This window comes from Protopterus annectens, chromosome 2.part2 (assembly GCF_019279795.1).
Source record: "Protopterus annectens isolate FY-2018-M chromosome 2.part2, PAN1.0, whole genome shotgun sequence".
In the NCBI taxonomy this organism is placed as follows: Eukaryota; Metazoa; Chordata; order Ceratodontiformes; family Protopteridae; genus Protopterus; species Protopterus annectens.
In genome coordinates, this window is record NC_056730.1 from 507,700,208 (window position 1) to 507,728,175 (window position 27,968).

Consider the following 27,968-nt stretch of genomic DNA (forward strand, 5'->3'; position numbering starts at 1 on the left):
CTTCTGCTGGCCCTTCAGGATTTTCATCCTCCTTTCTCTCCAGGACCTCTCAAGGTGTTTACAGACAATACCACAGTGATGTGGTATGTAAATAAACAGGGGGAAACAAGGTCTTAATCTTCTTTGCTGGTTAGCACTCCTGGTGTGGGAACTTGCTATCCAGTATCAAGTGACTCTACAGGTAGTTTACATTCCCTCAGGTCAAAACATTGTGGCAGATTCTCTGAGCAGGTCCATAACTCAATCCCACAAATGGATGCTTCACAGGGATGTGTTTCTGGATATTGTCCACCAGTGGGGTACTCCTGAACTAGATATTTTTGCCTTCCCTCTGAACAGACAAATTCCCCTATTTTGTTCCTGAGTCCCAGGTCCTCTGGTTTGGAAGGTGGAAATACTATCTTTTTCTTGGAAGTGTATGTTTCTTTATGCCTTCCCTCCCCTTCTCTCATTCCAAAAGTCTTGTTCAAATGTCAACAGGATGCTCCCCAAATCTTGTTGATGACTCACTTTTAGCCAAGACATCATTGGTTCCCTCTTCCTATAGGTTCATAGGTTGGTACTAGGCTATTGGCCCTAGGGCCTATACAAGCCTAGCCACAACAATTCCCTGGCTATTTCTTCCCACACTATTTACTTCCTGGACCCCTGTCTAGCAGGGCGACTGACATGATCCCCGGGGTGAATTTCCTTTCTCCCATCCAATCGTCAAGGTTCCTTTTGAAGAGGGCCAAAGAGGCACTCTGCTTGACATGTATTGGCAGTCTATTCCAGAATCTGGGGAGTCTCTGGGTCAGGAACCTATCCCTCCAGCATGTTTTGTTTATCGTGATGACAAAGTTTAGATCCCTGGAGCATGTGGCTCTGAGGGATTGGGATTTCTTTAAGTGTAGCATGTCCAACAGCTCTGGGTTTGACATGGCCTTGTATGTTAAGCAGAGATCACCTCTGAGTAGACGATATGCAACAGAGTATAGCTGGAGTTTTTTTAAGGCAGTCAGCATAGGGCATCTGCTTTAGGTCTGTAATTCATTTAGTGAGGTATTTTTGCGGCCTTTCCAGTTGTTGAAGGTGTCTTGAGAGGTACATACCAAATGGGTCATTGTATTCTATGCATTTAGCCAAGGACAATCATTATAAGTTACTTCAAAGAGTGGACCTATTCATACAAGACAAGGGATCTGTCAAACATGCACATCTGTCCACTCTTCAACTGACACTGTGGGTGATATAATTTTCATTCCACACAGACACCTTTTTTTGAGGACATGCTTAGGGTCCTGCAGGAGGCCAGGAAACCCAGTACTAGGAAATCCTACTTATCCAAATGCAAGATCTTTTCTGTTTGGTGCCTTTCTTGTAACTTGGATCCACTTTCTGTGGATGTTCCTTTGGATCTCTCCATACCTCTCAGCTGTCCAGATTTTTGCAGAACGTCCAGATTTTTGCTTCAAATTTTAGGTCTGTTGCTTCTAAAATCTGTGATTTTCTGGATTTTTGTGGCATATCATTGAGAACTGAATGCACTAAATAATGACAGACATTTGAGTTTCAGACTTCATATCCTTCAGAAAATGCATGGTAACAAAACCTTTTATTCCAGCAACTTTCTATGTTTATAAGAGCAATATTTAAAATTTGCCCCTATTTTTGGAGCTCTGTCCCCCCTTCATTTTGGCTTTGTCCATATTTTTTGTGCTAAGAGGTTGAGATCTATGGTTTTCTCTTAACTGTGTTAATTGCTCAATGCTGGGTTGGCTTATTCTTCTGTTAAGGTCCACTTATCCGCTATCTCTGCTTGTCTGCCTTTAACACCTCCTTTAGTTTCTAGATTTGAAGGTAAACAATTTCTTAAAGGCGTCCTTCATATTAGGCCTCCCAGGAAGCCTGTCATTCCTCCGTGGGATCTTAATTTTGTTTTACAAAAATTGACCCAGGTTCCTTTTGAGCCTGCATCTTCCTTGCAACATTGCTCTTGAAAGACTATTTTTGTTAACACTTACTTCTGTCAGATGGGTGCCTGAGCTCCAAGCCCTTATGGCTTGTCCACCTTTTTTGCTGTCCCTGTCCCTGATAGGTTTGAAGACTAGTGGATGTTTTAGATTCCAACACAGATGTTACTCAGCTGAGGATAAATATGTGTCAAAGTCTTTGCTCTACCAGATAATATAGATCTATGTAAAGTGTGACACTTTTCAGTTTGGTATCTAGAATGAATCATGTCACTGTACATAACCTCCATGAAGTAAACAAAATGGTGCAGAAACTAAAATCAGAGGGTCTCTGAAATTTCTACAGTTAGAAGATATAGCTTTAAAAGTATTTCTGTTTAATGAAATATCAGTTGGAAATCTGCATGATGGTGAATCCAGGATGAACATCCCATTGTATTAATAAATAAAGGAAAACTCTCTCCTATTTTCTTGTGGTCAGAAATAATCTAAAGAACTGTGTATGCTTCTTCAGGAGAATAAAACACCTTACTTAGCAGCTGGCCCTAATAATGATATTTTTCTTGCAACCCTGTTTTCAAAGTTCTGCTTAGGTGATGCATATAGATATATGTTCCCAGTCATATGTTAGTAATAACTATTCAATGGTGGATGCTATCAAGTCCACTAAATTTCAGAGAGGAGACCATACCAGATAGAAGAGCCCATTTAGGTTGAGAAGATTCACTGATGCAAAGGGTGGTCAGCAATACAGAATCAGAAGATTGCTTAACTGTAATGTGAGCTTCCTGTATTTTCTGGCGAGAAGAAAAGCATTAAAAACTGGAAAAGGTAGTGGGGAAATTCTGTTTGTATCACTTCTGAAGCGGTTTAGTTTTGCCTGTATCTAGCCCTTTAAAAATATGTATTTTTTTTTAACATTTCAGATTTATATTAGTGTTAGGGATGAAGAATGACTGGGAAGGAAGTTAGAGAGAAATTCTGCCTGAGGCAGTTTTAGTTTAGCAATTTGAATTGTGTTGAGAGTTGTGGAAATGATTAAAAAAATAAAAAGGAGCAAGTATGAAAATTAAGCTGTTCTTGCCAGTGTTTTTGTAATGACGTGTTTGTGTAACAGTACCCTAAAACCATCTGTTAACATAAACAATTTCCCATGAGACTGTCTTCCTATCTATTCTCTTGAACTACATTTGCTACGACCATCAGATCTAGACAACTGAAAACAAAGTGTTAAGCAAATGGTAAACTAATGCTTCAGGTTCTAAACCATGGATGCTTTCAGTGTGGACAGCTAAAAATAGTGGCCTTTAGACTCCTCTTTAAATCTCATCTGAATGGAGTTTCAATTAGAATTGTTGAACAGGTTAAATAAAAGTTATCACCTTGCTTCTACAATTCAGTAGAATTCTTTTGACAGTATTCAGAGGGCTACAAAGAGGCCTTCTGTAAAACAGACACAGGAAGAAGTCGGGAGATTCTTCAGAGAGTTACTGACCTTAAACTAAGTCCTTGAATCACTTATATCAGTTTGCTTTAGTTTTGTGTTTTCTGCAGTTCTTCACTGAAAGCTTTTATTTTCCTTTGCTTTCTATTCTCTTCAGACAATTAGTTCTGTTTATCAGGGCAGGTTTGATGAATCTTCTTTCTTCAATGGTCATGTTAGTTGGAAAGCATCTATACTGGTCTGTCTTAGGGCATACGCTTATTCCCCTTATGATAAGAATTAACTTAAGAGGTGGACAATAGTATTATTGTATAATTTTATAAAGTACAGCAATGGCTAAACTAATTGCTCGGAATGTTTTGGTAGCCATATATACCATGTCTCAATAAACCAGTAACACCTTCTTCTTGAGTTAACTACATTTGCTACGACATCGAATTCCACAGCAAAATAAACAATAAAAGTTTCACCATAAAATCTCCTAGTGCCTCGGCCGTAACAGCCTTTACAGAGTAAAATGCAAGCTCACAGCATGCCTATTTATAGCATTATCAACTTCAATTAGTCAATCAATTAAATCATTTAAGGCAGAGTATAGATTCCTTAAAGCTAAAACAGAAATCAAATAAAGCTCTGCCAATGACATTCCTTATTTAGCCCTTAGGGCTGCATAGTATTATATTTAATAATGAAAACTGATTCCTTTTTTCTTAATAAATATTTCAATAGATCATCACCAACAAAATATAAAGAAATATGCTCCAAAACTGTTACTTCCAAACTGTCAATGTTTCCCATATGTACTGTGTTAAAATTATATGCTATGGGGCTTATTATTTTATTATTTTTATGTCCCTAACATGTTCTTTCATCCTTTTACTCAAACTTCCCTTTCACCGATGTAAAAATAATTACAAGAACATTTTATTGCACAAATTATTCCCTTTGTTGTACAGGAAGAGCAATCCTGTATTTCAAATTTTTTTTCTATTAATTTTATCAAATGTAGGTACCATATGGTGACAAATAGAACATTTACCACAAGGGCTTGTGCCCAATTTCTTTATATTTCTATTAATTGATTCTTTTTGGTCTACTGTATTTACTGTGAACCAAAAAATCTTGCAAATTACGTCCCCTCTGATAAGATGTCCTAAGTTCTACTTGTAACAAACAAGGTACTTGTCTCCTTATTAACTTCCAATATTCTTTCAATAAATTATTAAATCTATCTGAAAAAAACTGTATATTTAGTAACAAAAATATAATGTTGTTTTCTAAAACTCTATTTCTATTTCCAACATTACCCATATAACTTTTATTTTTGCTAGTGTTATGATTTTCATAAATTTTGATATAACTTTCCATTATTGTCTGCACTTCATATCCCCTATTTAAAAACATTCTCATAGCTCTTGCAGCTTCTATTTTTGAGTCATTCATATCACTACATAATCTCTTGATTCTTAACAATTCCCCATACGGGATAGAAGCTAAAGTGTGTGGTGGATGGCAACTAGTGGCTTGTAACATTAAATTCTGCTGATTGAATTTTCTGTGTATTTTAGTTTTAATTTTCTCATTATTCACTCCTTCTGCAGTGATATCTAAAAAATTGACCTTCAATCCAGCTTGTGCTTGGTCATATTTAATTCCAAATCTGTTATTATTTTAAAAATTCAAAAACTCAGGTACCTCTTCTCTACCTTCATGACATGTGAATATAAGGTCATCTATAAATCTAAAATAATATTTAACATGTCTTTGAAAAAAATGTATTTCTGTATATATGGGTGATCTCCATTAATCCCATAAACATATTTGCATACATAGTGGCAAAAGCTGCCCCCATGGCTGTGCCCTGTTTCTGTTTATAGAGCCTTCCTTCAAATTCAAATATGTTATTATTCAAACAGAAATATACAACTCTTTGATATATTGTGTTCTGGGATTATCTCCCAAGAAAAACTGTATAGCTTCTAGTCCATATACATGTTGTATATTAGTAGATAGACTAGTATCTACTACAACAAAATACATATTTTCTTTCCATTTTAATTCTCCCACCTTATCCAAGAAGTCAAAAGAATCTTTTATATAAGATGGAACCTTTAGTACTTCTTTCAACAGTATTTTATGTAAAAGACATCCTAGATTATGTGTAAAATATCCAATAGCCGAAACTATTGGATGCCCCAGAGGATGTTGTAAATCCTTATGAATTTTGGGCACACAAAAGAATCTAGCTACTGTGCTCCCTTTATTTGTAAATTTCTTTGCTACATCCAAAGCTGAAAAATAATGTAGCCTCACTCCTTTATCCAATAATGCCTGATATTCCTCGACGTGGTATATATATCTACTTTTTATCAGTGTGGTTCAACTATGTTTTGGTAGCCAGATGAAGTTTTTAAATTGGTAACCGTGATTATTTAGTTTAGTAGCCAATAGGATGAAATGAAAGATTTTTTATTTATTTTCTGTAGGAGCTGGATAGTGGAGACAGGGTGAAGTACCTGAAGAGGCAGACCATATTCCAGTTAAGGAAGCAACACATTCCTATCTAAGGTTCGCTTATCATGTGGTGCAAGGAGGTGGGAAATCTTACACCACGTGACCACACAGATCACCACTTGGTAATGCATGACATAATTAAGAAGGTGCTTATAGGCTGCAGGACTATGTACTAAGTATGTTAAATTACACAGTTCAGAATTTCTTTTGTAATATTGATTTATGAAATGCCTTTGTGGGAAATGCAGCTTAAAACAAAGCAGCATTTTATTATCACAACAAGATGAATTCAAGCATTAGTAAAGCATGGGTTATAAAACGCGGAGAGAAATGTTATGACTATTTCAGGGTCTCAGGCTTCTTCCCATATCGAAGAAACGTGTTCAAAATTGTTTATACATTATGTTTGCATGCCTAGACTGTGCTCTAAAAAAATAAAGATCTGTAGGCATGAATTAATTTAGATGCTTAACTAGTGATTAAATAAAATAAAAATAAACCACATTAATTTTAATCTCTAAGTACACTATGTGTCAGTTAGTTGTATTTATTTGCTTTGCAACCTGAATGTCGGTGTCAAAAGTCTCTGAAGAAGTTACCTGAAGTATGTAGTTTCCTGGTTTAACATCTGTGATATCAATCCATTGACAGTCAATGTCATGACGATACACATCCCAGCAGCCCACTGTGATTCCCTGTTCTCCAAAATTTGCACACTCATACCTCTTTGAGACACCTGAAATTGATAAAAAAAAAATGTTGGTTAAAACTAGACAGTTTCTCCCTGTGATAACTTAGTTTGAGGTTACTGGCCACTATGTACAACTGATAATTCTTCCAATTTTAAAACACAACAGTCTAAAACAACAGCAAGAATAAACTATTTATTTGGTGTTTTTAATACTGATTAAATAACAGTAAGAACTCAGATCCTCCTCTTAAATTACTGCATTTAGGTTCACTTACCTCTGCAGCTTTTTTTTTTTTTTAGGAAGTGATTTGCCAATGCAGCTTTTACTTTTAGACATAATAGCTTTGTGCAATGGCTAGTTTTATTATTCCACACAACTGGATCAAGTTTCATTATTCCTAGTGTGAACTCTGGGGATGAGCTCAGAGTTTAGGGGAAGTGAGGCCGTCACTTTGGAAAGAAACAATTTTTATTTGCTACATGAATGTCATTTCCAATTTTATTTCACACAAATGACATCTGCACAGTAACTGTATGGGTATAAAAGAGGAGTCTGATGCAGTTGTGATTTACAGTGAAACGTGATCACAAAACTGTGAGTAGTGAAATATGTATACTGAGACTGCAGTATCTCAGATAAGCCCCCTTACTGCAATTCACAGCAGTCTTGCAGTTACTGTGTAAGAAAAACAGGAGGGAATGCAAGGGACTTAATTGTGTTTGCTGCTTTAATGTTTTGACATTTAATGGGGTATTCACCGTTTTTTATCAAAATTTCACTGTTGGTCTCTACTGCTTCAAATTTCTGTCATGGAGTCTAATTGTGCAAATGACTGACAGACTTTTTTGACTCCCTATTAAAATGTAGGGAGTTGTAAAGCTGAGTCCTGAAATGCTAGAGAAAAAGGACTACAGGAGAAAAGTGAATATCAAACATTGCCTTTCCCTTTTAAACTTGTTTTTTGCAAGGAGCAAACTCCCCCCCCCAATGTGGGAGGCAAGCCTCCTGACACCACTCAGACTTACAGATACCAACTCTGAGTTTGACATACCTTGGAGAAAAGGGAGTATTTCAAGAAATGTCAATATTGCAGTATCTCATAGAATCCCCTTACTGTAATTTAAAGCAGTCTTGGAGTTATTATGTCTTGGAGAGGGTGCAAGGGGCTTAGCATTTTTGGGACTTTCATGTTTTGATATTTAATGGGGTATTCTTAGTTTTGTAATCAAATTTTTCATTGTTGATCACTACTGCATCACACTTTGGTCATGGAGCCTAATTGTGCAAATGACTGACCGAGACCCATTTTTGGTTTCCTATTGAAATGTCAGGGCTCACAATGCTGAGTCCTGAAATGCTGTAAAAAAAGCTGAAGAGAAGAAAAGAATGAATATTGAAAACTATTTTTTTAACTTCTTTTTTTTTTTTTTTTGCAAAATGGAAGTTTCCCATCACCCCTCAATGTGGGAGCAAGCCCGCCACACTCATCAAATTTATATATATCAATTCTGAGATCATCATACCTCGGACATAAGGAAACATTGCAAGAAATGGTAATTTCAGACTTAAGTTCAGATTTTTGTTTATTCAGTCTCCATATTTCAGGATCTGGTATTGTGAGTCTCAGCAATTCAGTTACCCCATTTTTTTACGGCAGCGTTTTTTCTTATCGTGAAAGGAAGTGGTTGGTATTCATAAAGGAGTAGCAAGAGAGCCCGCAGGATTTTTTGCAGGGGGGGGTGCAAACCCGAAGCACCTCCCCAACCCCACCCACTTCAAAGCACCGCCCCCAACCCCACCCCCTTCAAACACCCCCCCCCCAACACACACGCAGCCATTCCAGTATCCCATTACTTGGCTATTTCTCCCCGGTTGCCATAAACACTGTTCAAATCTCTGTGTGCATACTGTTTTATGCATTACTTCTACAATGATTACAGATACTTGGTTTTCATTTTCAACTTTTATTTCAAATTTTAGGGCCTCAGGGCCAATAGCTTAGTAACCTCCTGTTTTATAGCACAAATACTGATGGACATTTGCTAAACTTAAACAAATCAATAGTCTTACAATGAAAACAGACTTAGCATTAAAACTTCCCTACCTTTGAAACTTGCATGCACTGAAACAGCATTTAAACCCACATTCAAAGAAAATGCATTTGGCCAGTGGCAGGTTAAGTTTACGTTTGGACTGTTTTCAAATCATAGGCCCCTTGCACACATTTCAGAACCACACATAACTGCTTTGATTCACCTTCCTGATTGTATTAATTATAATATACAATAACTGAATTATATCCCTTGTTAATACAGCACCACTTGAGTGTGTTTTATAGTTTTGAACATTTTTTCCATTAAGCAATGAAACAAAACATATGAACCAATAATGACAAATTGCCCAATTCAGAACATTTCAACCATAAAAGGCCACTTAAACGTCTATCATTGCAATCTACCAATATCAGTCAATATGCACAATCTCTGCAGAAGTAAAAGTCATCTGAATAATTTCACATTAAAGAGATATGAAACTAATGGAAAGGTTGTTGCTAGAAAACAGCTTTATATTTTAGTGTTTCATCTACAAATTCAGTGCCTACTGCCCTTAAACAATAAATTGCCTATGTTACATTTAAAAAAAATGCTAAGCTTGTATATTGCAATAGGAATAAGTAGCAAGAGGAAACACAGGTTCATAGTTACTAGGCATCTCATCCAAAGGAGGACATACTCAGGACTGCAGCACTCCACCCCCTTAAAATACAAATCTACATGTGGTGGGAGTAGAACCTACAGCCCTCTACATCAAGATGCAAGCATGCTACCTGCTGTGCTACTAAGACTGGTTTGAATTTCTACACCACAACAGTGATACCATTTGCTAAACAAAACAGTTGCACATTTTAATCAGGCTTAGCATGAACAACAGTAAACATCTCTTCCCATGAAGCTCACAATTCCTTGAAATTGTATGTGAAAATAAATTCCACCTGCTAACTCTAAATAGGGCATTTCACTCTCACACATGCACACCTCAACCTCTTACTGCAAGAAATCTGGACAAAGCCTAAAATAAATAGGGACGGATTATAAATATTGCTCTCATGAACGTAATAATAGTAGAATAACAGAATTTGTGTTAGTATGCATTTTTCTAAAGGATATGACATCTAAAACTCAAATGTCTATTATTATTTAGCAACTTCAATCCTTTTTATTTATTTGGCATTTGTTAACCGGGATAGTCCAACTGTGCAAAATCTCTTTCAGTGGAAGCCCGGGGAGAAAAGCTCAGTAGGAATATGGGGCAGAAATCTGGACATTCTGAAAAAACCTGGACAGCTGAAACACACACACACACACACACACAGTACCTCTCAATCTCTAAGCACAAGAAATCTGGAAAAGCCTGTCATAATGTTGGGGACAAAGGCCCAAACTAGGGCCACATTTAGAAAGTTGCTAGAATAACAGGATTTGTGTTAGAATGAATTTTCTACAGGATATGAAGTTTGAAAATCAAATACATGTCATTATTTAGTACCTTTAATCCTTAGCTCATCCCAGTGATTTGTCAAAAAAAAAACTGAATTTTTATGAGGAACAGACCAAAAACATAGTAGCTTAAACAGTGAACGGAGCAAGCCTAGCAGCTTAAACAGTAAATGAGTAAATGGAGCAAGCCCAGCAGCAATTTCATAACAAATACATGGCAGTGCTTACTGCGTGACTCGGCAGCAAGTTTCATAAATAAATAGCAGTCCTTAATGACTAAGTTACACGTTTTTAGAAACAAATTAAAATTAATGCAACAATCACACTTCCACCTAAACTCTGGTCTACTAAAGTGACAACTTATATCAAAATGGGAAGTTCTTAGCAATGCATTTGGTCTGCAAGTTTTCTTTCTCTGTATTTCAGTTTATATCAAAACACCAAGCGAATCAAACTATTAATTCTTACTGGCCATCAGAGCAGATACCACTGCTGGGCTATGTGTTACAGGATTAAGAAGTTCTTAAAAACACACTGCTGAGTGTTACTTTATGATCATGGAACTGTATGTACCTAAAGTAAGGAAGAATGCAAGGGAAACTAGTTTTAACTCTTAACTATGTTTGAATCTCAATAAAAACATCCATTCCAAGGTGGGGACACTGCTCCCCCAATCCCTGCTCCTGTGGCTGTTTAGCATGATGGCATACACAACCGCATGTTAACCCGCAGAGTTTAGGATATATCATGCACATCCAAACAGGTTAAGTCACGGAGGGAGTTACTAAACTTTTTAGTATGACAACAGACAGAAGTAGGAGCAGAGACAACGAGTGTCAGCATCTGTCACAAACACTACCCGTTTGAGGAGAGCCCATCAAAGTCCACTGACTTTCTACAACCAGGATAAACATACTTAGGTTCTTAGGTAAGTACTAGGCTATCAACCCTAGGGCCTATACAAGCCTAGCCAAAAAGGTGCCCTGGCTTTCACCACCCAAGAAAATTATTTTCCTGTCCCCCTGTCGAGCAGAGCCACAGAGATGATTTGCCCATTTCCCATCCAGTCATCAAGATTTTTCTTGAAGAGTGCTAATGAGGAGCTTTGTTTGATATAGATAGGTAGCTTGTTCCAGAGTATGGGAAGTCTCTGGGACAGGAATCTATCCCTCCAGCATTATTCAGCATGTCGTCTTAGTTTATATCTATTATCTAAACTTTCAAAAAAATCCTGAGCCATCTCGTGAGGAGAGTTAGTGTTATCCAATGGTTCAGGGAGGCCAACAAACCTCATATTAAACCTGCCTGAAAAGGTTTCCTAATTAAAGCTTACTTTCCTTCAAATTCAACAGCTAATTGCCTACTTTACTATCAACTTAAAAATAAAGTTTATAATATTTTAGATTAAAGAAAGCCATTGAATGTAATTGGTGTTTTCCTATGCATTTCAGTATCAGGGATGATTGTTGTGCCATTATGCTTTCTTTTATTTCAGCTGGTAACTTCTACCACTAGAGAGACAATTTGATTTTGTAACAAACTAGCTTCCTATAAAGGAGGTCCTTCTGAATCAGCAGAGTAATAGTCATATCATTTGATACCTTTTGTAGTCCACCAAAAGTTATTTTACTAGATCTTAATTCCTTTTATCCCCAAAATATTAAACAGTACATAAAACGTATGACAATTCACCTTTTTCTAATGTAACAGAGTCCCTGGTAGTATATATAGATCTAGCAGGATATTTTTTGTAAAGAGTGACTAGTCTGTCAGAATAGGTTCCATGAATGAATTACTATGATGCCAATGTCTGCTAAATGAGACTCATCAGCAGATATGGAAATGGGAAAGCGATGTAAAATTTTCCCTCGGCAAAGACTTCTTTTGGAATAGTCCTATACTAAATTTGGCAGAAGAGAGTATTGGTAGCGTTACCCTTGGTTCAGACTTATAATTACTTCTGGAAATGATTTGATCTCTTCATGGAGGCTGGATACTGCTAGTCTTTTGTCCCACTTACAAAGTGGGATATCCACAGAAGAGAGTTCTGCAAATGAAATAAGGGTAGTTGGTGTTCATGTATTGTGCCGTGTCAAAAACATCAGCTGAAGGACTTTAAATACAGTGGCGATTTATGGCACCTGACTTTGATTTTGTTCACTTTACTTCAAGATTATAAATGCATTCATTTTTGCACTTTACGTTTTCACAGAACTCACCTGTGTGGAGTTCCATTTATCTACCCCCCCCCCACCAAAAAACAAAAGCTGGACTCGTTTTTAAAAAACAGCCAAGGATTTAAGATTAGTCCCCTATAGAGAAGAAGGAGATTTTGTGTCATCCTCCTGTTGGGTGGGAGGTGGAATAACGGTTAAGGTGTTTACCTTACAAGCACAAGGCATAGGGTTTGATTCTTCCATGGGGCAACTGGCTAGACTTAAAATGGCCCACAAGGACAGTTAGCCTAGTACTAATCTATGAACCTATGAACCTATAATTTCAGAAAGTGCAGACAAAACTCTTCCCTGGGAGCTGTTTAGGCTGTTAGGTAAAGCAGCCAGCAGTCACTTCACAACTGGTTTAGCTTACATCGGGTACTCGTTTCCACAGGTAACATGACATCGGCTGAAAAAATAAAAATAAAAGTGAAAGCAAGAGGGAGAACAAGATGACCACTAACCTACAGACACTGCAACTCCTAACTCTCCTATACTTATCAAGGAAAACCAATCAGAAAAATGAGCAGCAATTAAAAAAAAAAAAAAAAAAAAAAAAAAGAATTCACTATCTACCCAATCCTGGGTCTTAAGTTTACTTTCTTTGGTTACAAATGATCAGATTTTGTAGATTGAACTTAATCTGCTGTTACTCAATTTCCACAAGGTACAAAGGTCTTTAGGAAAACTTTAAAATGTCCAATGAAGAACTAAACAAGGAGACCATAACCACTAAAATGAAATTCTTAGTACTTGCTTCTACAGAGAAAGGCATTACTTTCAAAAGACCAAGGACTGGGAAACAGCAGGATCGAACAAAACCTACTGGGAAATCAAAATTGGATGAACCAGTGAATGTGGAAGATCTGAAAACTGTGTTTCAACCAATACACCAAGCAATTAAGGATCGCACCACACAATTCCAAATGTTTGGTGATGGTGAGTCCTTTTATCTGACAATATCAAGAATGGGAAAAAAAATCAGTAAATAAGATTGCAGACAACTAAATAAAAATTGAAAAGCTACACCACCAACCAAAAAATAACATGAAACTGATTCAAGAGATCCAAGCAAAAATTGCAGACTTAAAAGCCCGTTCAAGAAGAAATAATATCATGGGCTTGCTCATTCAGTTCCAATATCGACAATTAACCAAATGAATATAGAAAGCTCACACCATGCGTTACGCTTGACACAGAATCCAGCCAATACAAGAAAGATTTATGTTAAGTTTCTGGACTGCAGTACCAACATGTCCTGAAAATCCTGCAAACTGACAAAAAAAAAAGGCTCACTTACATGGAACAGCTATAGGATTGCCTTCATGCAAGCTCTTCCTCTCCAAATTAGGCAGGCATAACTACTTACTGTGAGTGACTCTTTGGCAGAAATTATGTGATTCCCTTCCCGTGCACTGCGCACACGTTTATATTTAAAATTCATGCGACGCACACATGACTGTTGGGTCCTACAACCGGTCTTTGCAGCTGAAAAGTGCTATGGTTTCAGCGCCTATGCACAGAAGACAAAAACAGGTCGCAAACACCTGTTGCGTCTGTGCAGCTTGACAGGATGTAAAGGGCATTCTTAAAGAGGAACGCCTTTAAAAAAGACAAAGCTTTTTTTTTTTTAAATTAAAATAAAATTAATTTCTCGGCCAGCCAGTTCCAGGGGGGTGCATGCGCACCTGCCTGCGAGCGCCCTTGAGGAGTAGGTATATTATGACAGAACCTGACTGTCACCCTGCAACTGCAGTGTAGTGTGATTTGTTTCCCAGTGTGCTACACTTTTAGCAGCGATCAACACTGTGTGTTGATTAGGGAAGTCTAAGGTATAGAAGATTTTCTGCTATGACACGTTGGGAAATTAGTTGGAATTGACAGAGATACTCTGATCACCACTGGGAGGGATGTAACTGTAATGAGGTTGCACTAGTTACTGCCTGGAGGATTGCTAAGCAGAGATCATTGACACTACAGGTGGGTTGAAATGTCTGTTGTCGCAGACAGGACTCTGATGTGGAAAGTTGGGAGTTCCAGTCACTGATCACTGACAGGATAATGGAGTGACAGGCTCCACATAATGACAAGGTATTGTTGAAGAAGCCATGGATTCAGATGTTGGGATGTGGGTAGAAGACTGGTCATCAGTGAGGACCAATCCGTACCAGATGAAAAGGAGGCAAAGGTATATGGCACTGAAACAAATGGCAGGGAGTATTAATTACTACTAGAAGGGTGGTGGAAAAGTTCTGGTCACTGCTGAGACAGTACCTGAGTTTGAAGTGTCCATTGCATATATTTAGTGCAGGGATGGGGGGGGGGGGGTCCAAGGTGCTCCATACATTACATGGATTAGTGAAGAGGTTATCTGCCTTTGGCAGGAAGTTGATGAATTGTGGCTCAGAATTTCCTGGCCTACTTTACCAAAGCCTTCACTAAAGCAGAAATGCCGATACATCATACACTGTCAGCTGTTACATATACATAAAGGTATTCTGCATATCATTATTCTCACAGTGGCTAGGTTATGTTTTCAGGTCCTCCATGATATTATTATTTGGTGCAAGCTTCATTAAGTATCATGAAATTTAAAATAAGTAGTCATTGCATCTATATATTCAAGTTTGAATAATGTACTTTATATTTTACAGCTTTTGAAAATACAGATTATTAATAGTTGTGAATAGAGGACTATAATGACAAGCCACATCACACTGTAAAATGTCACATACAAAACATTAAACTCAATGAGTTTAACAATCTGTAACATAAAACATTCACAGAACAGATAAACTTTGTTTTTATCTGCCCCCCCCCCCCCAGGGTTTCTGTCCCCATACTCCTAAACTATAAATACATTACTACTGATGATGCATGACTCCAAGAATAGGTCTGAGTAAATCAGAAGCTGTGGACATTTCATGGGGATAGCGCATGGATAATTAATATTAGTCTCTTCCTTGGACTGCCACTTAACATGTGACTTCCCTAGCAGCACCCTTCTTCTTGTTACGTTTCCGCAGGGGGAAACCACAGCAGTAGAGCAGTCACTGAATCAGGAAGGCTTACTGCAACACAGAAGCCTTATGAGATAAGGCTTCGGCATTGTGGTAAGCCTTTATTAATCCCTGGACTAGACCTTTCTTATACATTTCCTTTCGTCATGCACTTTATAGTTCACATTTCCTTTCAGTGGCAATTTATTTAAAGAAAGCCACCAAAAAATCAGACCATTCATGTATTTCACTTTATATTTTTACTACTCTTTATTCCTTCTCTCTTCCTTATACCCAGTCCATCCTGTCTGTCCTCCCCAAAAATATTTCAAATTTCTCCCATACCATGTTTCACTGTCTTTTTCTAAATTCTCTAAACAGAACGTTAATGTAAATCATGAAGTCTGTTATTGTCATATGTCTTCCTAAATCATAACCTTTTTCCTGTTACCTCTATTTAAAGTATTTCATTATTCTTTTAACTCCATTGCAGTAATTTCCCCAGAACATTGTTTTACTTTGTCAGTTTTACTTAGTACAAAAACATATGAAATGATTAAAAAAAGAAAAAAAAAGTACAGTTGTGTACACTTACCATAAATGTACATGTTTGAGTGTATTCACTGTTGCAGTCATCACATTTGGGTTATCTGCCTGCTGGTAGCCCTCAGCTGGCCTAAATACCAGAGTCTTTGGATTTCTGCATCGGATGATGTCTCTTCTTCCATGACGTCAGGTCATCAGGGGTATAAAACATGAAGCCGATGCCATGATTTCAGTTTTTCTTGCCCAAGATGTCAGGTGCCCCCACAATAGGAAGCAATTATATGTTATGATCATCAGACCATTCATCAAAAAGCAAATACACCAGAAAAAATAAATATACCAAACAAGAAGGAAAGGTAGCGCCAAGAGAAGTCAGGGGGCTGGAGGGAGGGTAATCAGGACTGCAACTTGGAATATACTCGAACATCTACATTTATGTAAGTGTACACAACTGTACTATGTTTTTTGTGTTTCACTGTTGCAGTCATCACATTTGGGTAGATTCCCAAAGCTAAGGAAGGGAGGAGGAGGAAGTTAAAGAGCATTAGGGCCAGCTATTAAGCCCTGCAAGACTGCAGTGGCAAAACCAGCTCTGGATTTAGATTTGGATTTAGAAAAAATAGGCATGTGGTAATGCTTGGTGAAGGTATGTACAGAGGTCCGGGTAACAGCTTCTAGGATGTCCCTGGTAGGGACTCCACTGAGAATGGCCGCAGAGGTAGATTCAGCCCTGGTGGAATGTTGTCTTATCCCCTGTGGGGTAGGTTTTCCATGGTGCTTGTAGCAGAAATGAATGCAATGGGCTATCCATTTGGAAATGGTTTGCTTTGAAATGGCCTTCCCCTCTGCTCCTGCAGCAAAGCCAACTAGCAGCTGTTCAAATTTTCTAAGAGGCTTAGTCCTGTCCAAATAAAATCTAAGTTGTCTGTGCCCATCCAGAGAGTGCAGTATTCGTTCCCCTTTGTTTTGTGTATTAGGGAAAAAGGTAGGCAAATGAATGGACTGATTTAGGACCACACTAGACACCACCTTGGGCATAAAGAAAGGATTAGTCCTGAGGGAAACCCTGTCCACATGGAAGATAATGAAGGGTTCCACTGCCATGAGGGCCTGCAATTCAGACACTCTTCTTGCTGAAGTGATGGCTTCCAGGAAAGGAATTTCAACTCTGCTGTTGCAGCTGGCTCAAAGAGGGGAAGAGTAAGCTTTTCCAATACAAAGTTAAGGTCCCAGGCTGGAGTGGGAGCTGTTCTGGGGGGGGGGGGGGTCTTAATTTTTTGGCCCCTCTAAGGAATTGTTTTAGCAGGGAGTGAGAGAAGAGAGATGGCTCAGTATTATAATGTGCTGAAATGGCAGAGGCATGAATTTTAATTGATGAAAAGGATAGGCCCTTGTGGAGCATTTCTGTAAAGTACTGTAGAATATGAAGTAAGCTGGGCACCGTTGTGCCCATCCCCTGAGCCTGGCTCCAGGAAGTGTCTTTTCCACTTTTCAGCATAGGATTTTCTAGTACTAGGCCTCCTTGCCTCCAGAATGACATCCAGCACCTGCTTACTGAGGGTTGCTAGAGGAGAGCTCAAGAAATTAGCCAGGCTGCAAGGTTCAGGATTTGAAGCTGAGGGTGTAGAATCTGGCCCACCTGCTGGGACAGCAGGGAAGGGGTCTGAGGCAGGTACCATGGTTGCAGCAGTGACATACTGTGCAAGAGGGGGTACCAGTGCTGGCATGGCCAGTCTGGTGCAATCAGTATAGTGCTTGGCTTGTCCTGTTTGATTTTTAGTAGAACCTTCGAGAGGAGAGGCAGAGGGGGAAAGGCATAAACCGAGAGGCTTTCCCAGGTAAAGGGCAGGGCATCCACTTTCCAAGCTTGACTGTGGGGAGTTCTTGTGCAGAATTTGTCAAATTAGTAGTTCTGAGGGGAGGCAAACAGGTCTACCTCTGGAGTCCCCCATTTGTTCCTCAAGTGGTTGAATATTTCTGGTTCTAGTTTCCATTTGTGTGGGTCCATGAGATTTCTGCTTAAGTCGTCTGCCAGTGAATTTAGTTTGCCTGGCAGGAATTGAGCTTGTAGGTGTACTTGGTAGCTCAAGGCTGTGTTCCACAGAGCCATGGCTAGTCTGCAGAGAGGGTACGAGTGGGTTCCCCCCTGCTTGTTAATGTACCACATAATTGTGGTGTTGTCTGTCTTTACCAATAGCTGTCCTGGAAGAATACGATCTTTGAAGGCTGTCAGAGCATTCTGTATAGCTAACTTTTTTTTGATTGCTATGCAGCTGCATCTGTCTCGGGTTCCATTTGCACTGAATGCACTGCCCTACCATGTGAGCCCCACATGCAAAGTCTGATGCGTCTGTTGTTAGGGTTTGGGCAGCAGGGGGTAGAGTGAAAGGGAGCCCCTTGTTGTGGTAGCAGGCCTCTGCCCACCATAGGAACTCTGTCTTTATACAAGGAATGATAGAAATCATTGATTCCAGGTCCTGAGAATGTAGATACCATAGGCTTTTTAGATACCGTTGCAGTGTCCTCATGTGCAGTCTTGCATATGGAATTAGTAGAATGCAAGAGGCCATAAACCCCAGGGCTTGCAGTATTTTCCTTGCAGATAGCTGGGATTTTGTGGCCAGTAGGTTGAAGTAGTTGTCAAATAAACTTGTTTCTCTGGAGTGAGGAATGCCGTATGGGAAGGTGTGTTCAAGCTTGCTCCCAGGAATACAATATGTTGGCAGGGTACTAGGTGAGATTTCTTTTTGTGTATGGTGTACCCCAGTGCAGTTAGAAGTTTCTTTACGAATGCCAGGTGTTGTAATAGCAAGTCCTGGCTTTCTGCCTGAATCAGACAATTGTCCAAGTATGGGTAAATTTGGATATTTTTCTGCCTGCAAAATGCAATGGCTGGAGCTAGACACTTTGTGAATATCCTGGGCTCAGTTGATAAGCCAAAGGGAAGTGCAGAGAACTGATAGTGCATGGAGCCTGCCCTGAAGCATAGGTATTTCCTGCAAGATTTCCTTATTGGGATGTGCAGGTAAGCTTCCTTTAAGTCTAATGTTGCCAGCCAGGCATCCTTGGTTAGCATAGGAAGAAGCTGTTGAAGAGTTAGCATTTTGAATTTTGGAACTACCAGAAAGGTGTTAAGAATAGAGAGGTCCAGGATAGGATGCCAGGAGTTGTCTTTTCTGGGTACCAGAAAGAGTCTTGAATAAAAACCTTGTCCTCTTTTTTCTGCTGGGACAGGTTGAACAGCCCTGATACTGAGAAGACAGAGAACCTGCTGTTGGGCCTCTGCCTATTGATTTGGGGGTAGGTCTGGCCAACCATTTGGGGTTGGTAGTGTGTGGAAGTGGAATCTGTATCCTTGGGAAACTATGCTCAAAACCCATTTGTCCTGGGTAATGAGTTACCAGTTTATTGTATGCAGGACAAGCTTTCCTCCTAAGGGAGCAGGTAGTTGAGCAGGGGTTGGAAGGGTTAAGGTTAAGTCATTGTGCCATTTTACCGTAGGGGGAGTGGCTTACTACTCCCTGCTTTGGAAGTGGGAGCCCCCCACTGCATAGGTCTGTGTGTAGCCTGAGACTGCAGCCTAGGTGGTCTGCTGTTTCTGGGTTTGGACTGAGAAGGCCTGGAAATGATTGGAAAAGACCAGTTCTTTGAAGGCCAATGCCTACTGAATTTAGGAGGCTGTACTTGTAGGAATAAGGTTGCCACCCATCCTGTTGTCAGCGGGACACTCACGGGTTGAGCTGCCTCATCCCGTTGCCCACTGTGCAAAGTAGTGGGACTTGAAAAGTCCCACTTTTCAATTGCACTGAATTACCATGGAAAAGACGCAATTACTTCCGGGTTTTCCACGGCAATTCAGTTACGTCACCAACCCAAACCTGCAGGCAAAGCTGCTGCATGTTAGGTCCGGGTGCTTTAATTCATGCAGAAATTGGCTGCAGTTCATGAAAGTGGTGGGGATTGGGGCAGGAAAAGCCCTGCAAAGACCGCGGCTGTAGGAGCGCTTTGTTTTAAGCGCTTCTACAGCTGCTAAAAAAACGAGATTTGTTTTTTTTTTGTATTTTACTAAATCTTAGAGAAATTAAAAGTAACAATATAATGCAAAAAGAAGTTATTTTTTCTTTCTCTCACTTCATATTATGTCAGTTGCTGAATATGTTATAAGTGAAGGCAATGCAGATTATTTTCAGTTTAGAGCACATGACGTAATTGACGTGAATGTAGGAGGTGGAGATTGTATTATATAACTACTGAGGCAAGAGAATATTAATGCATTACATTGTTCTGAGCAGATAGTTGTCAGCCTCAGATCTGCTGTCGGCATCAAACCTATCTTAAAAATGAAACACAGTGGTTATTCACTAAGTAAGGATCTTGTTTTAATCAATGTGTTTTAAGTAATGCTTCTATATGAAATGTGATCATAGGATGTTATAATAAGGACTTACTCCTCTTTCTTTTAGACCTAAAGAAACACTGATAGTGTGAAAGATTGTCATTTATTACCTGTGTCTTCAGTTTTATAAAGAATATATATATATTTTTTCTAACGAGCCAGCCATCCATCCCTTCATCCAGCCAGTCAGCTATCCATTCATTCATCCAGCCAGCCAGCCATCCATTCATGCAGCCATACATCCATTCATGCAGCCAGCCATCTATTCATGCAGCCAGCCATCCATTCATTCAGCCATCCATCCATTCATGCAGCCATCCATCCATTCATTCAGCCATCCATCCATTCATCCAGCCAGCCATCCATTCATCCATTCATGCAGCCAGCCATCCATCCATCCATTCATTCATGCAGCCAGCTATCCATCCAGCCAGGCATCCATTCATTCAGCCATCCATCCATCCAGTCATTCATCCATCCATCCAGCTGTTACTCCCACCAACCAGCTAGCCACTCCAGCAGCCAGCCAGTCAGCTAGCCACCTCAGCAGCGGGCCAGCTAGCCACTCCAGCAGTCAGCTAGCTAGCCACTCCAGCAGCCATCAGTTGTACCCATAACAGCATCTCCTTCATAACTCCTGTGGTGATGTCACGGTAGAGGGTGCAGCCAGTGTTATGTTGGCCACACCCCCATGTCTCACTTTGGCCCGCTTAAAAGGTGGCAACCCTATGTAGGAAATCTTTAACAGTTTGCATAGATTTAGCTTTTACCTCCATCCTTTTGAGGACTTCTTCTGCTTTGTTGTCAAAAAGGCAGTCTTGGTTTAAGGGAGCATCCAGTAATTTAGCTTTAACATGATCTGGCAAGTTTTGTTCCTTAAACCAAGCGTGCCTTCTAAGTACAGATCCAGTGACAGCAGCCCTGCAAGATGCTTCTAAAGCGTCAAAACCACATTGCAAAGTATATTTACCAACTTGTTCTGCCAAATGCATTAAATCTTGTAATTCTTTGTGTTCAGCACAGTCAGGAATTAACATCATTTTCTGTTTATGCAGTCCCATAACATGCTGCTGATACTTTAACATATGAAACTGGCAATTCAAAGCCCTAATGGCCAAAGTAGCTCCATCTGTCTAAGGCTCTAGAATCTCCATCAGAAGGGGTAGGATTTCTGTCAGCAGTGGCCTTAATGCCTTTAGGTCCTTGGGAAATGTTTTCTGGATCCGCAGAAGGATTCTTGAAGAGGAACTTGTGAGAGTCAGGTACTCTGTAGTACCTGTCAGGTTTTCTAGAAACTGGAGGTAAAGTGTCTGGGGTATGGCTAGATTCCAAGAAAGCATCATCAACAATGTCCAGAACAGGAGGGATAGCAAAAGGCCTGTGTTGAGGCAGGAGTAGAAACTCCCTATGTCTCTTTTTGGACTCAGAGTAATCCTGGCTTTCCCAGCGGAAATGCTCCCTAAGAGTATGCAAGGTTTCACCGAAAGAAAGATCTTCTGGAGGGGAGGCAGAGGGAATGGAATCCTCTGCATCATAATCCTCATAAATAGATAAGGGCAAATCCTGGTAATTAGAAGGAGCAGAAATATCAGATTCCTGATCAGAAGAATCAGAAAGAAATTCAGTTATAGGTCTCTTAGAGGGGGAAGGCTGGCTTCCCATAATTAAGGTAATAAGGTCTTTAGCCATTCTAAGCATTTGTTTTTTTGAGGCCTATGGACCTGAGCATGCGGTTTTGTTGTCGGTTTTCTAGGCGTTGTGCGTGTTTTAGGCCTGAGAGATTCGGAACTTCTGGATGGAAATGAAGGCGTCGGTTTAATATGAATGTCTGTAGGCCTGAATATGCCCTCAGAAGCCAGTGCCTGCACAGCAGCTCTGGACCCATCCAAGGTAGAGACATCCACAGGTTCCATAGTCGAAGAAGCATCTCGCGGCATACCGGACTCTGAATGCGTCTCAGTAGAGGCCTGGGAATCTGAAGTAGCGGGTATCAGGGGCTGCGAAAGTGCCTCACTGAGTACCAGTGAACTGGCGACTAGCTTAACGGAAGCGTCATTGGCAGTTTTGGACCTATGCTGTCTGTGTCTTTATCCTTACATTTTTTTCAGAAGATCGGTAGTTGGATGGCTTAACAAAGCCATTTCGGAGTACTGAGATCGAGTACGAAAAGTAATTAGCTGCAAAAATAGCCCGACGATGAATAGTTCGGGGGTTGAACAAGGGTCAAAACCGATAGCAAGGGACATCGTGGTCTGGGCCTAAATAGGTGATGCAGTACAAATGAAAATCTCTATGAGGTATTTGCTTTCCACAGGTAAGACAATTGTTAACTTTTACTGACATCGGTTGGAGCAAGAAAAAGGATCCCCAATGGGGTACTAATCTTTTTTGAAGACTTCGGGTCTGAAACTCGAAAACGAAAATTTCAGAAGTCGGCCGACCAGCACTTGCGAACTGCTTCTGCTTCGGGCACTGCACGGCAAGAAAGACTGATGTAATGGCATTGGCTGCATGTTTTATACCCCTGATGACCTGACGTCATGGAAGAAGAGACAGCATCCGATGCAGAAATCTGAAGACTCTGGTATTCAGGCCAGCTGAGGGCTACCTGCAGGCAGATAACCCAAATGTGATGACTGCAACAGTGAAACACAAAGAACATCTCATGTGTTCAGCAAGTTCAGTCCCCTTTTAACTACTGTTACACAGAATTGTTCTCTTTACAGGGTTAAGCATTATTCCCCCTCAAAGAAAACCACATTAAAACAATTATTTCTTTCTGGTTTTTTTTTACACAATATATAAATACTTGTAAAATACCATGTTAATTTCATCAAAGTCTCATTGATTAAACATGTCTTCTAACAAAAAAAAAAAAAAAACATTCTAAATATTTTTGTAAATGTATACAGCTTTCATTTTTTTAATTACCTCATTCCATTGTTCTTTCATACTTTCCTTTTTTCCTCCAAAACTGTCCCTAACATTTTAATATTATTCATTGTAAAATAAACACCACCTAAAATAATAATCCTTAGGATTCTGAAAGGCTTACTGTGCTTACTCCCTAACACCAAGGTCTCCCCATCACAGTTAGCCTTTCTAATTCAGAGACCACTCTTCCACTACAGTTTTCCCCAGTAATGGCTGTGGCACTGAAAGTGGTCTTGATGGGGAAGCCACATGCTAATGCAACAGTACAGGGGAGCATCTAATGCTAAATTCTATGTGCTGTCCTCCAGAAATAGCCATGGCTCCAGACTAACTGGACAGAGTAATTCGGAGAAAGACTCTTACATTTTTTTTCATGCATGAATTGTGCCATCCCAAATAGAACCAAGACACTCTCCTCCAAAAAAAGGAAGCCAATCTGGTGGTCCCCTGCCATAAACAAACTTTACAACAAAAGGAAGAAACTGTTGCAGAAAAGAGGAAAATCCCAGGATGCAAAAAAACTCCCTTACCAACCTCAGTAAGAAGCTGAGATCCCTCATAAAATCCTCCAAAGCTAGTTATAAAAATAAAATTGCCAAAGATTCCAAAGACAACCACAAGGCATTCTATAGCTATGTCAAGAATCTAAATGGCAATGCTCAGATCTGCTCTGAGCTACAACAGAATGGCATTAAATATACTGATTCCAAGGATATTGCCAATATCCTGGCAGATCGATTCAGTGCCAACTTCATCCCCCTCTCACCTCCTAAAGGGCCCATCTCAACAATTGAAATATTGCCAAAGTCCAGTAATAATGGCCACACAGGTAAAAGCTGCACTCTCCAAAGCTAAGAATACAGCATTCATGGGACCAGATGACAGCCTGGGCTGTGTACTACATGAATTATAAAATGAACTGGCACCTCACCTAAGTGTCATGTTTAATCATAGCCTCACCTCAGGCTTCATGCCCACTGAGTGGTGCACAGCTACAGTTATCCCACTCCACAAGTGGGGATCCACCTTGGATCCTGGGAACTACCACCCCATTAGTCTGACGAGCCTGATCTGCAAGGCCATGGAACATATTATCATGGAACTTATAAACAAAGACATTGGCAACCTTCAAACACTGGACCCCACCCAGTTTGGGCTCGTGAAGGGCCGATCTTGTCTCCTGAACCTGATTGACTTCTTCAAATCAGACTCCAGAGCAGTGGATGAGGGTAAGGTGGTCCACACAGCCTATCTGGACCTTGCCAAGCCCTTCAACACCATCCCCTACTCTGGAATCATAGATAAACTTACTAAGCTGGGCATTAATCCCTACGTCACTTGATGGGTTGCCAACTGGGTTACTCACAGAACCCACACTGTAAAAGTAGCTGACTCCAAATCCAGCTCCAGACAAGGGACAAGTGGAGTACCTCAGGGTTCAGTCCTGGGACCACTCTTGTTTGGCATCTGCTTCTCTGAAGTACAGGCCAACACTAAGGGACTCTGGCTAACAAAGTTCACAGATGACTGAAAACTGGGAGCCATTATTGAATCCCCAAATGATGTGGATATTCTACAAAAGAGCCTTAGAGAAACAGATGCTTGGTGCCAGAGCCATGGGCTCAAGCTCAATGCCAAGAAATGTATAGTTATCCCCTTTGGGAAAAAAAAATGTACCCGTGAATTACCACATAGGTGTCAGTACACTAAACACAGAAAGTGTGATAAGAGACTTAGGGACACAGGTGGACAGTGGTCTCACCTTCGATAACCACATCGCCACAACAGTCAGGAAATCATTCTATGTGGCACACCTCATCACTAAAGGCTTTTCATCCAGAAAAAAAGGAGGTCATTGTCCCACTGTACTCATCCCTCATTAGACCCATTATAGAATACAATGCCCCACTTGGTATGTACCTCTCAAGACATCTGCAACAACTGGAAAGGCCACAGAAATACCTCACTAAAGAATCACAGGCCTAAAGCAGATGCCCTATGCTGACCGTCTAAAAAAACTCAAGCTATACTCTGTCGCATATCGGATACTCAGAGGTGCTCTCTGCTTAACATACAAGGCCATGTCAAACCCAGAGCTGTTGGACAAGCTACACTTAAATCCCAATCCCTCAGAGCCACACAATAAACAAAACATGCTGGAGGGATAGGTTCCTGACCCAGAGACTCCCCAGACTCTGGAACACAGTGCCCATACATGTCAAACAGAGCACCTCTTTGGCCGTCTTCAAAAGGAACCTTGACGATTGGATGGGAGATAGGAAATTCACCCCGGGGATCACGTCAGTTACCCTGCTAGACAGGGGTCCAGGGAAGTAAATGTGGGAAGATATAGCCAGGGAATTGTTATGGCTAGGCTTGTATAGGCCCAAGGGCCGATAGCCTAGTACCAACCTATGAACCTATAAGAGTTCAAGACTTCCAGAAAATATGTTTTTTTTCTTTTTCATCCAAATTCTTATAAAACCATAACATATCTCATCTATTCCTGGAAACTTACCTTCATTTACAAAACCCAACAACCAGTGCAATTCTTGCAATCCAATAATTTTTTACCTGTTTTTTTAAACTGTCCAATATTTTTTACCCTCCCATTCCTGTCTTTCTTTTCTTCTCCGTTGACCATATATATTAGATATTTATTAAAATGCTATTTTTCATACTTCCCTTGTTTATATTTCTTTCTTCCATTTGCATCTTAAACATGTTTCCATTTTCACAAATTTAATCAACAAATGGGTTATTTCCTTTTTTCAATTCAAAAAGAATTGTTGCATATTTACTAATTTTTTATCCATTCTTTATCGCATATATTTCCATCTCTTTCTGCAAACACAAAAAGCCCTCCATTTCCTAAAGTATTTCAAATTCTTCCAGTACAACTTTATAAGCCATTTCTTTTCTTTTATTTTCTTCTATTTCTCCTTCTTTACCCAGATCTATATTTTCTGATATTTCTTTAAAAACAAACCATATTCTGTTATATCCATTGTTTCATGTTTCATTTTCCATAAAATCTTATTCTCCTCCTTCCAGTCATTCCAACAAGACTTCTCATCTGTTAATCTTTTAAGTCCCTTACTTATTCTAATTACATTTTTATTATTCCCAACAACTTCCCCAATGGCACAATATTCAGTAACCCCACTAGATCTTCATTTTCTTTAACCTCTTTTGCCATTCTTTGAGAAAGAAAAAAAAAATCATGGTCAGTTCTCATGTTTCCTTTATGACATTTATACTCATGTTCCTTTCTTATCTGTAAATCACTTATTTAAAAAAAAAAAACAAATATTTATATAACTGTACATCTATCTTCCTTCTTCTTTTACATATATTATAGTTCAAGAATCCCACCAAAATTGTTTGCATACTTAGCAATAAAAATGCCTTGCTTCTTTAAAAAATGTACCTTTTTATTATAATTTATCATGTGTGTAAATAGCCTCATAACCTCACCTCTTATTCTTACATACAAAACCAAACCTGTACCTAGTTCTTTGGCATCCCATATTGATATATTTTTCTCTCTCTAAATTATATAACTAGGCCTGAATACCTGTTTATTCCAAACGATCAAACAAGTTTCATAGTTCATAACCTTTGAAATTGTTCCCACTTCAACTACTTACACCTTATGCTCAACAAGCATGTCACAATATTTTTAGTACACCATTTCACTATTACAGTCCTCCTAATATCACTTACTAAAAGACAAAATGGGTATATTGTCTAGCCCCTTTTGTTCCTATCCCGCTCATCTTCTTTTTTTATTTTGTTAACTGTTGTCTGCACTGAACCCTCATCTCACCTTTATTCATCTTCCTCAACCCATATCTTTCTTCTTTTTCCCTTTTAGGGCCCAAAGCCATATATCTGTTTCTGTTTTCAATATCCACATTATCAAATAACAACAACTTATTTTCTACTTCCTTGTACTTTTCATATCCTACTATGGAACTTTCAGTTGTATTCTTCTCTATAGCTATATTATTTATTCTTTGTTGATCAGGTTAGTCCCACTAAGCTATTAGTTCTTTCTAAGGGAGACCCCAGGTGGTATTTATACTGCTAGGAGAACATTCGCTACGGCATCATGGAACTTCCTCTACTCATTAAGAGAGTGCTTGTTCCAATCCTAGCACAGTGGCTGCTGGGAGAACAGCACTCAAGGAGATCCAAGATGGTGGATAGCACAGATGCAAACACTGGTGCAGTGTTTTAGGCTGTAGAAAATTTTGAGGAGCTGTTTCAGGAAAATGTGTTTGTTTCATCGAAAGCAAACAATCAAAACAACTATGGATGTGCTATTACAATACTTAGGGTGAATTGTTGTTGCAGACTGAGCCAGAAAGTGGAAAAGATGTTTCATGTGGTGAAGCTATGGGTAAAATCCAATCAGACGTATTGGAAACCATTTTAAAAGAAGATTGCCAGAAAAAGAAATCATATGCCAAGACTTTTAGGTAAAGAAGAAAGTGATAAGAGATGAACAGAAGAAAGGGAAAGTCAACAATCAAAGGAAATTCATGGTAAGAATGTAGAACAAAGATAAAAAAGAAATAGATAGGTATGATATTTAGGATAATGTAGTGGGAGTGAAGGCTCATGAGGTAAGACCTTTTTTCTTATTCATAAAGAGGCATTTTGTGACATTATTTTTGAGACTGGTTCTCTTCTGGAAAATTCTGGTGGAAGTATGAAAAAAACTGTAAATCATGGAACTCTTATGTGGTTAAATCACTTCACAGAGAAACAAA

General features: G+C 39.4%; 1 protein-coding gene across 3 annotated transcripts in view; it reads right to left on the reverse strand.

The window, feature by feature from the left end:
* LOXL3 (lysyl oxidase like 3) overlaps positions 1 to 27,968 on the reverse strand; it is a 914,626-nt gene that overhangs the window by 41,960 nt on the left and 844,698 nt on the right. For all 3 annotated transcript variants that reach the window (XM_044063977.1, XM_044063976.1, XM_044063978.1), the window contains one exon: positions 6,510 to 6,646. In XM_044063977.1, the coding sequence (XP_043919912.1) occupies positions 6,510 to 6,646 (137 nt within the window). The remainder of the gene's footprint in view (positions 1 to 6,509; positions 6,647 to 27,968) is intronic.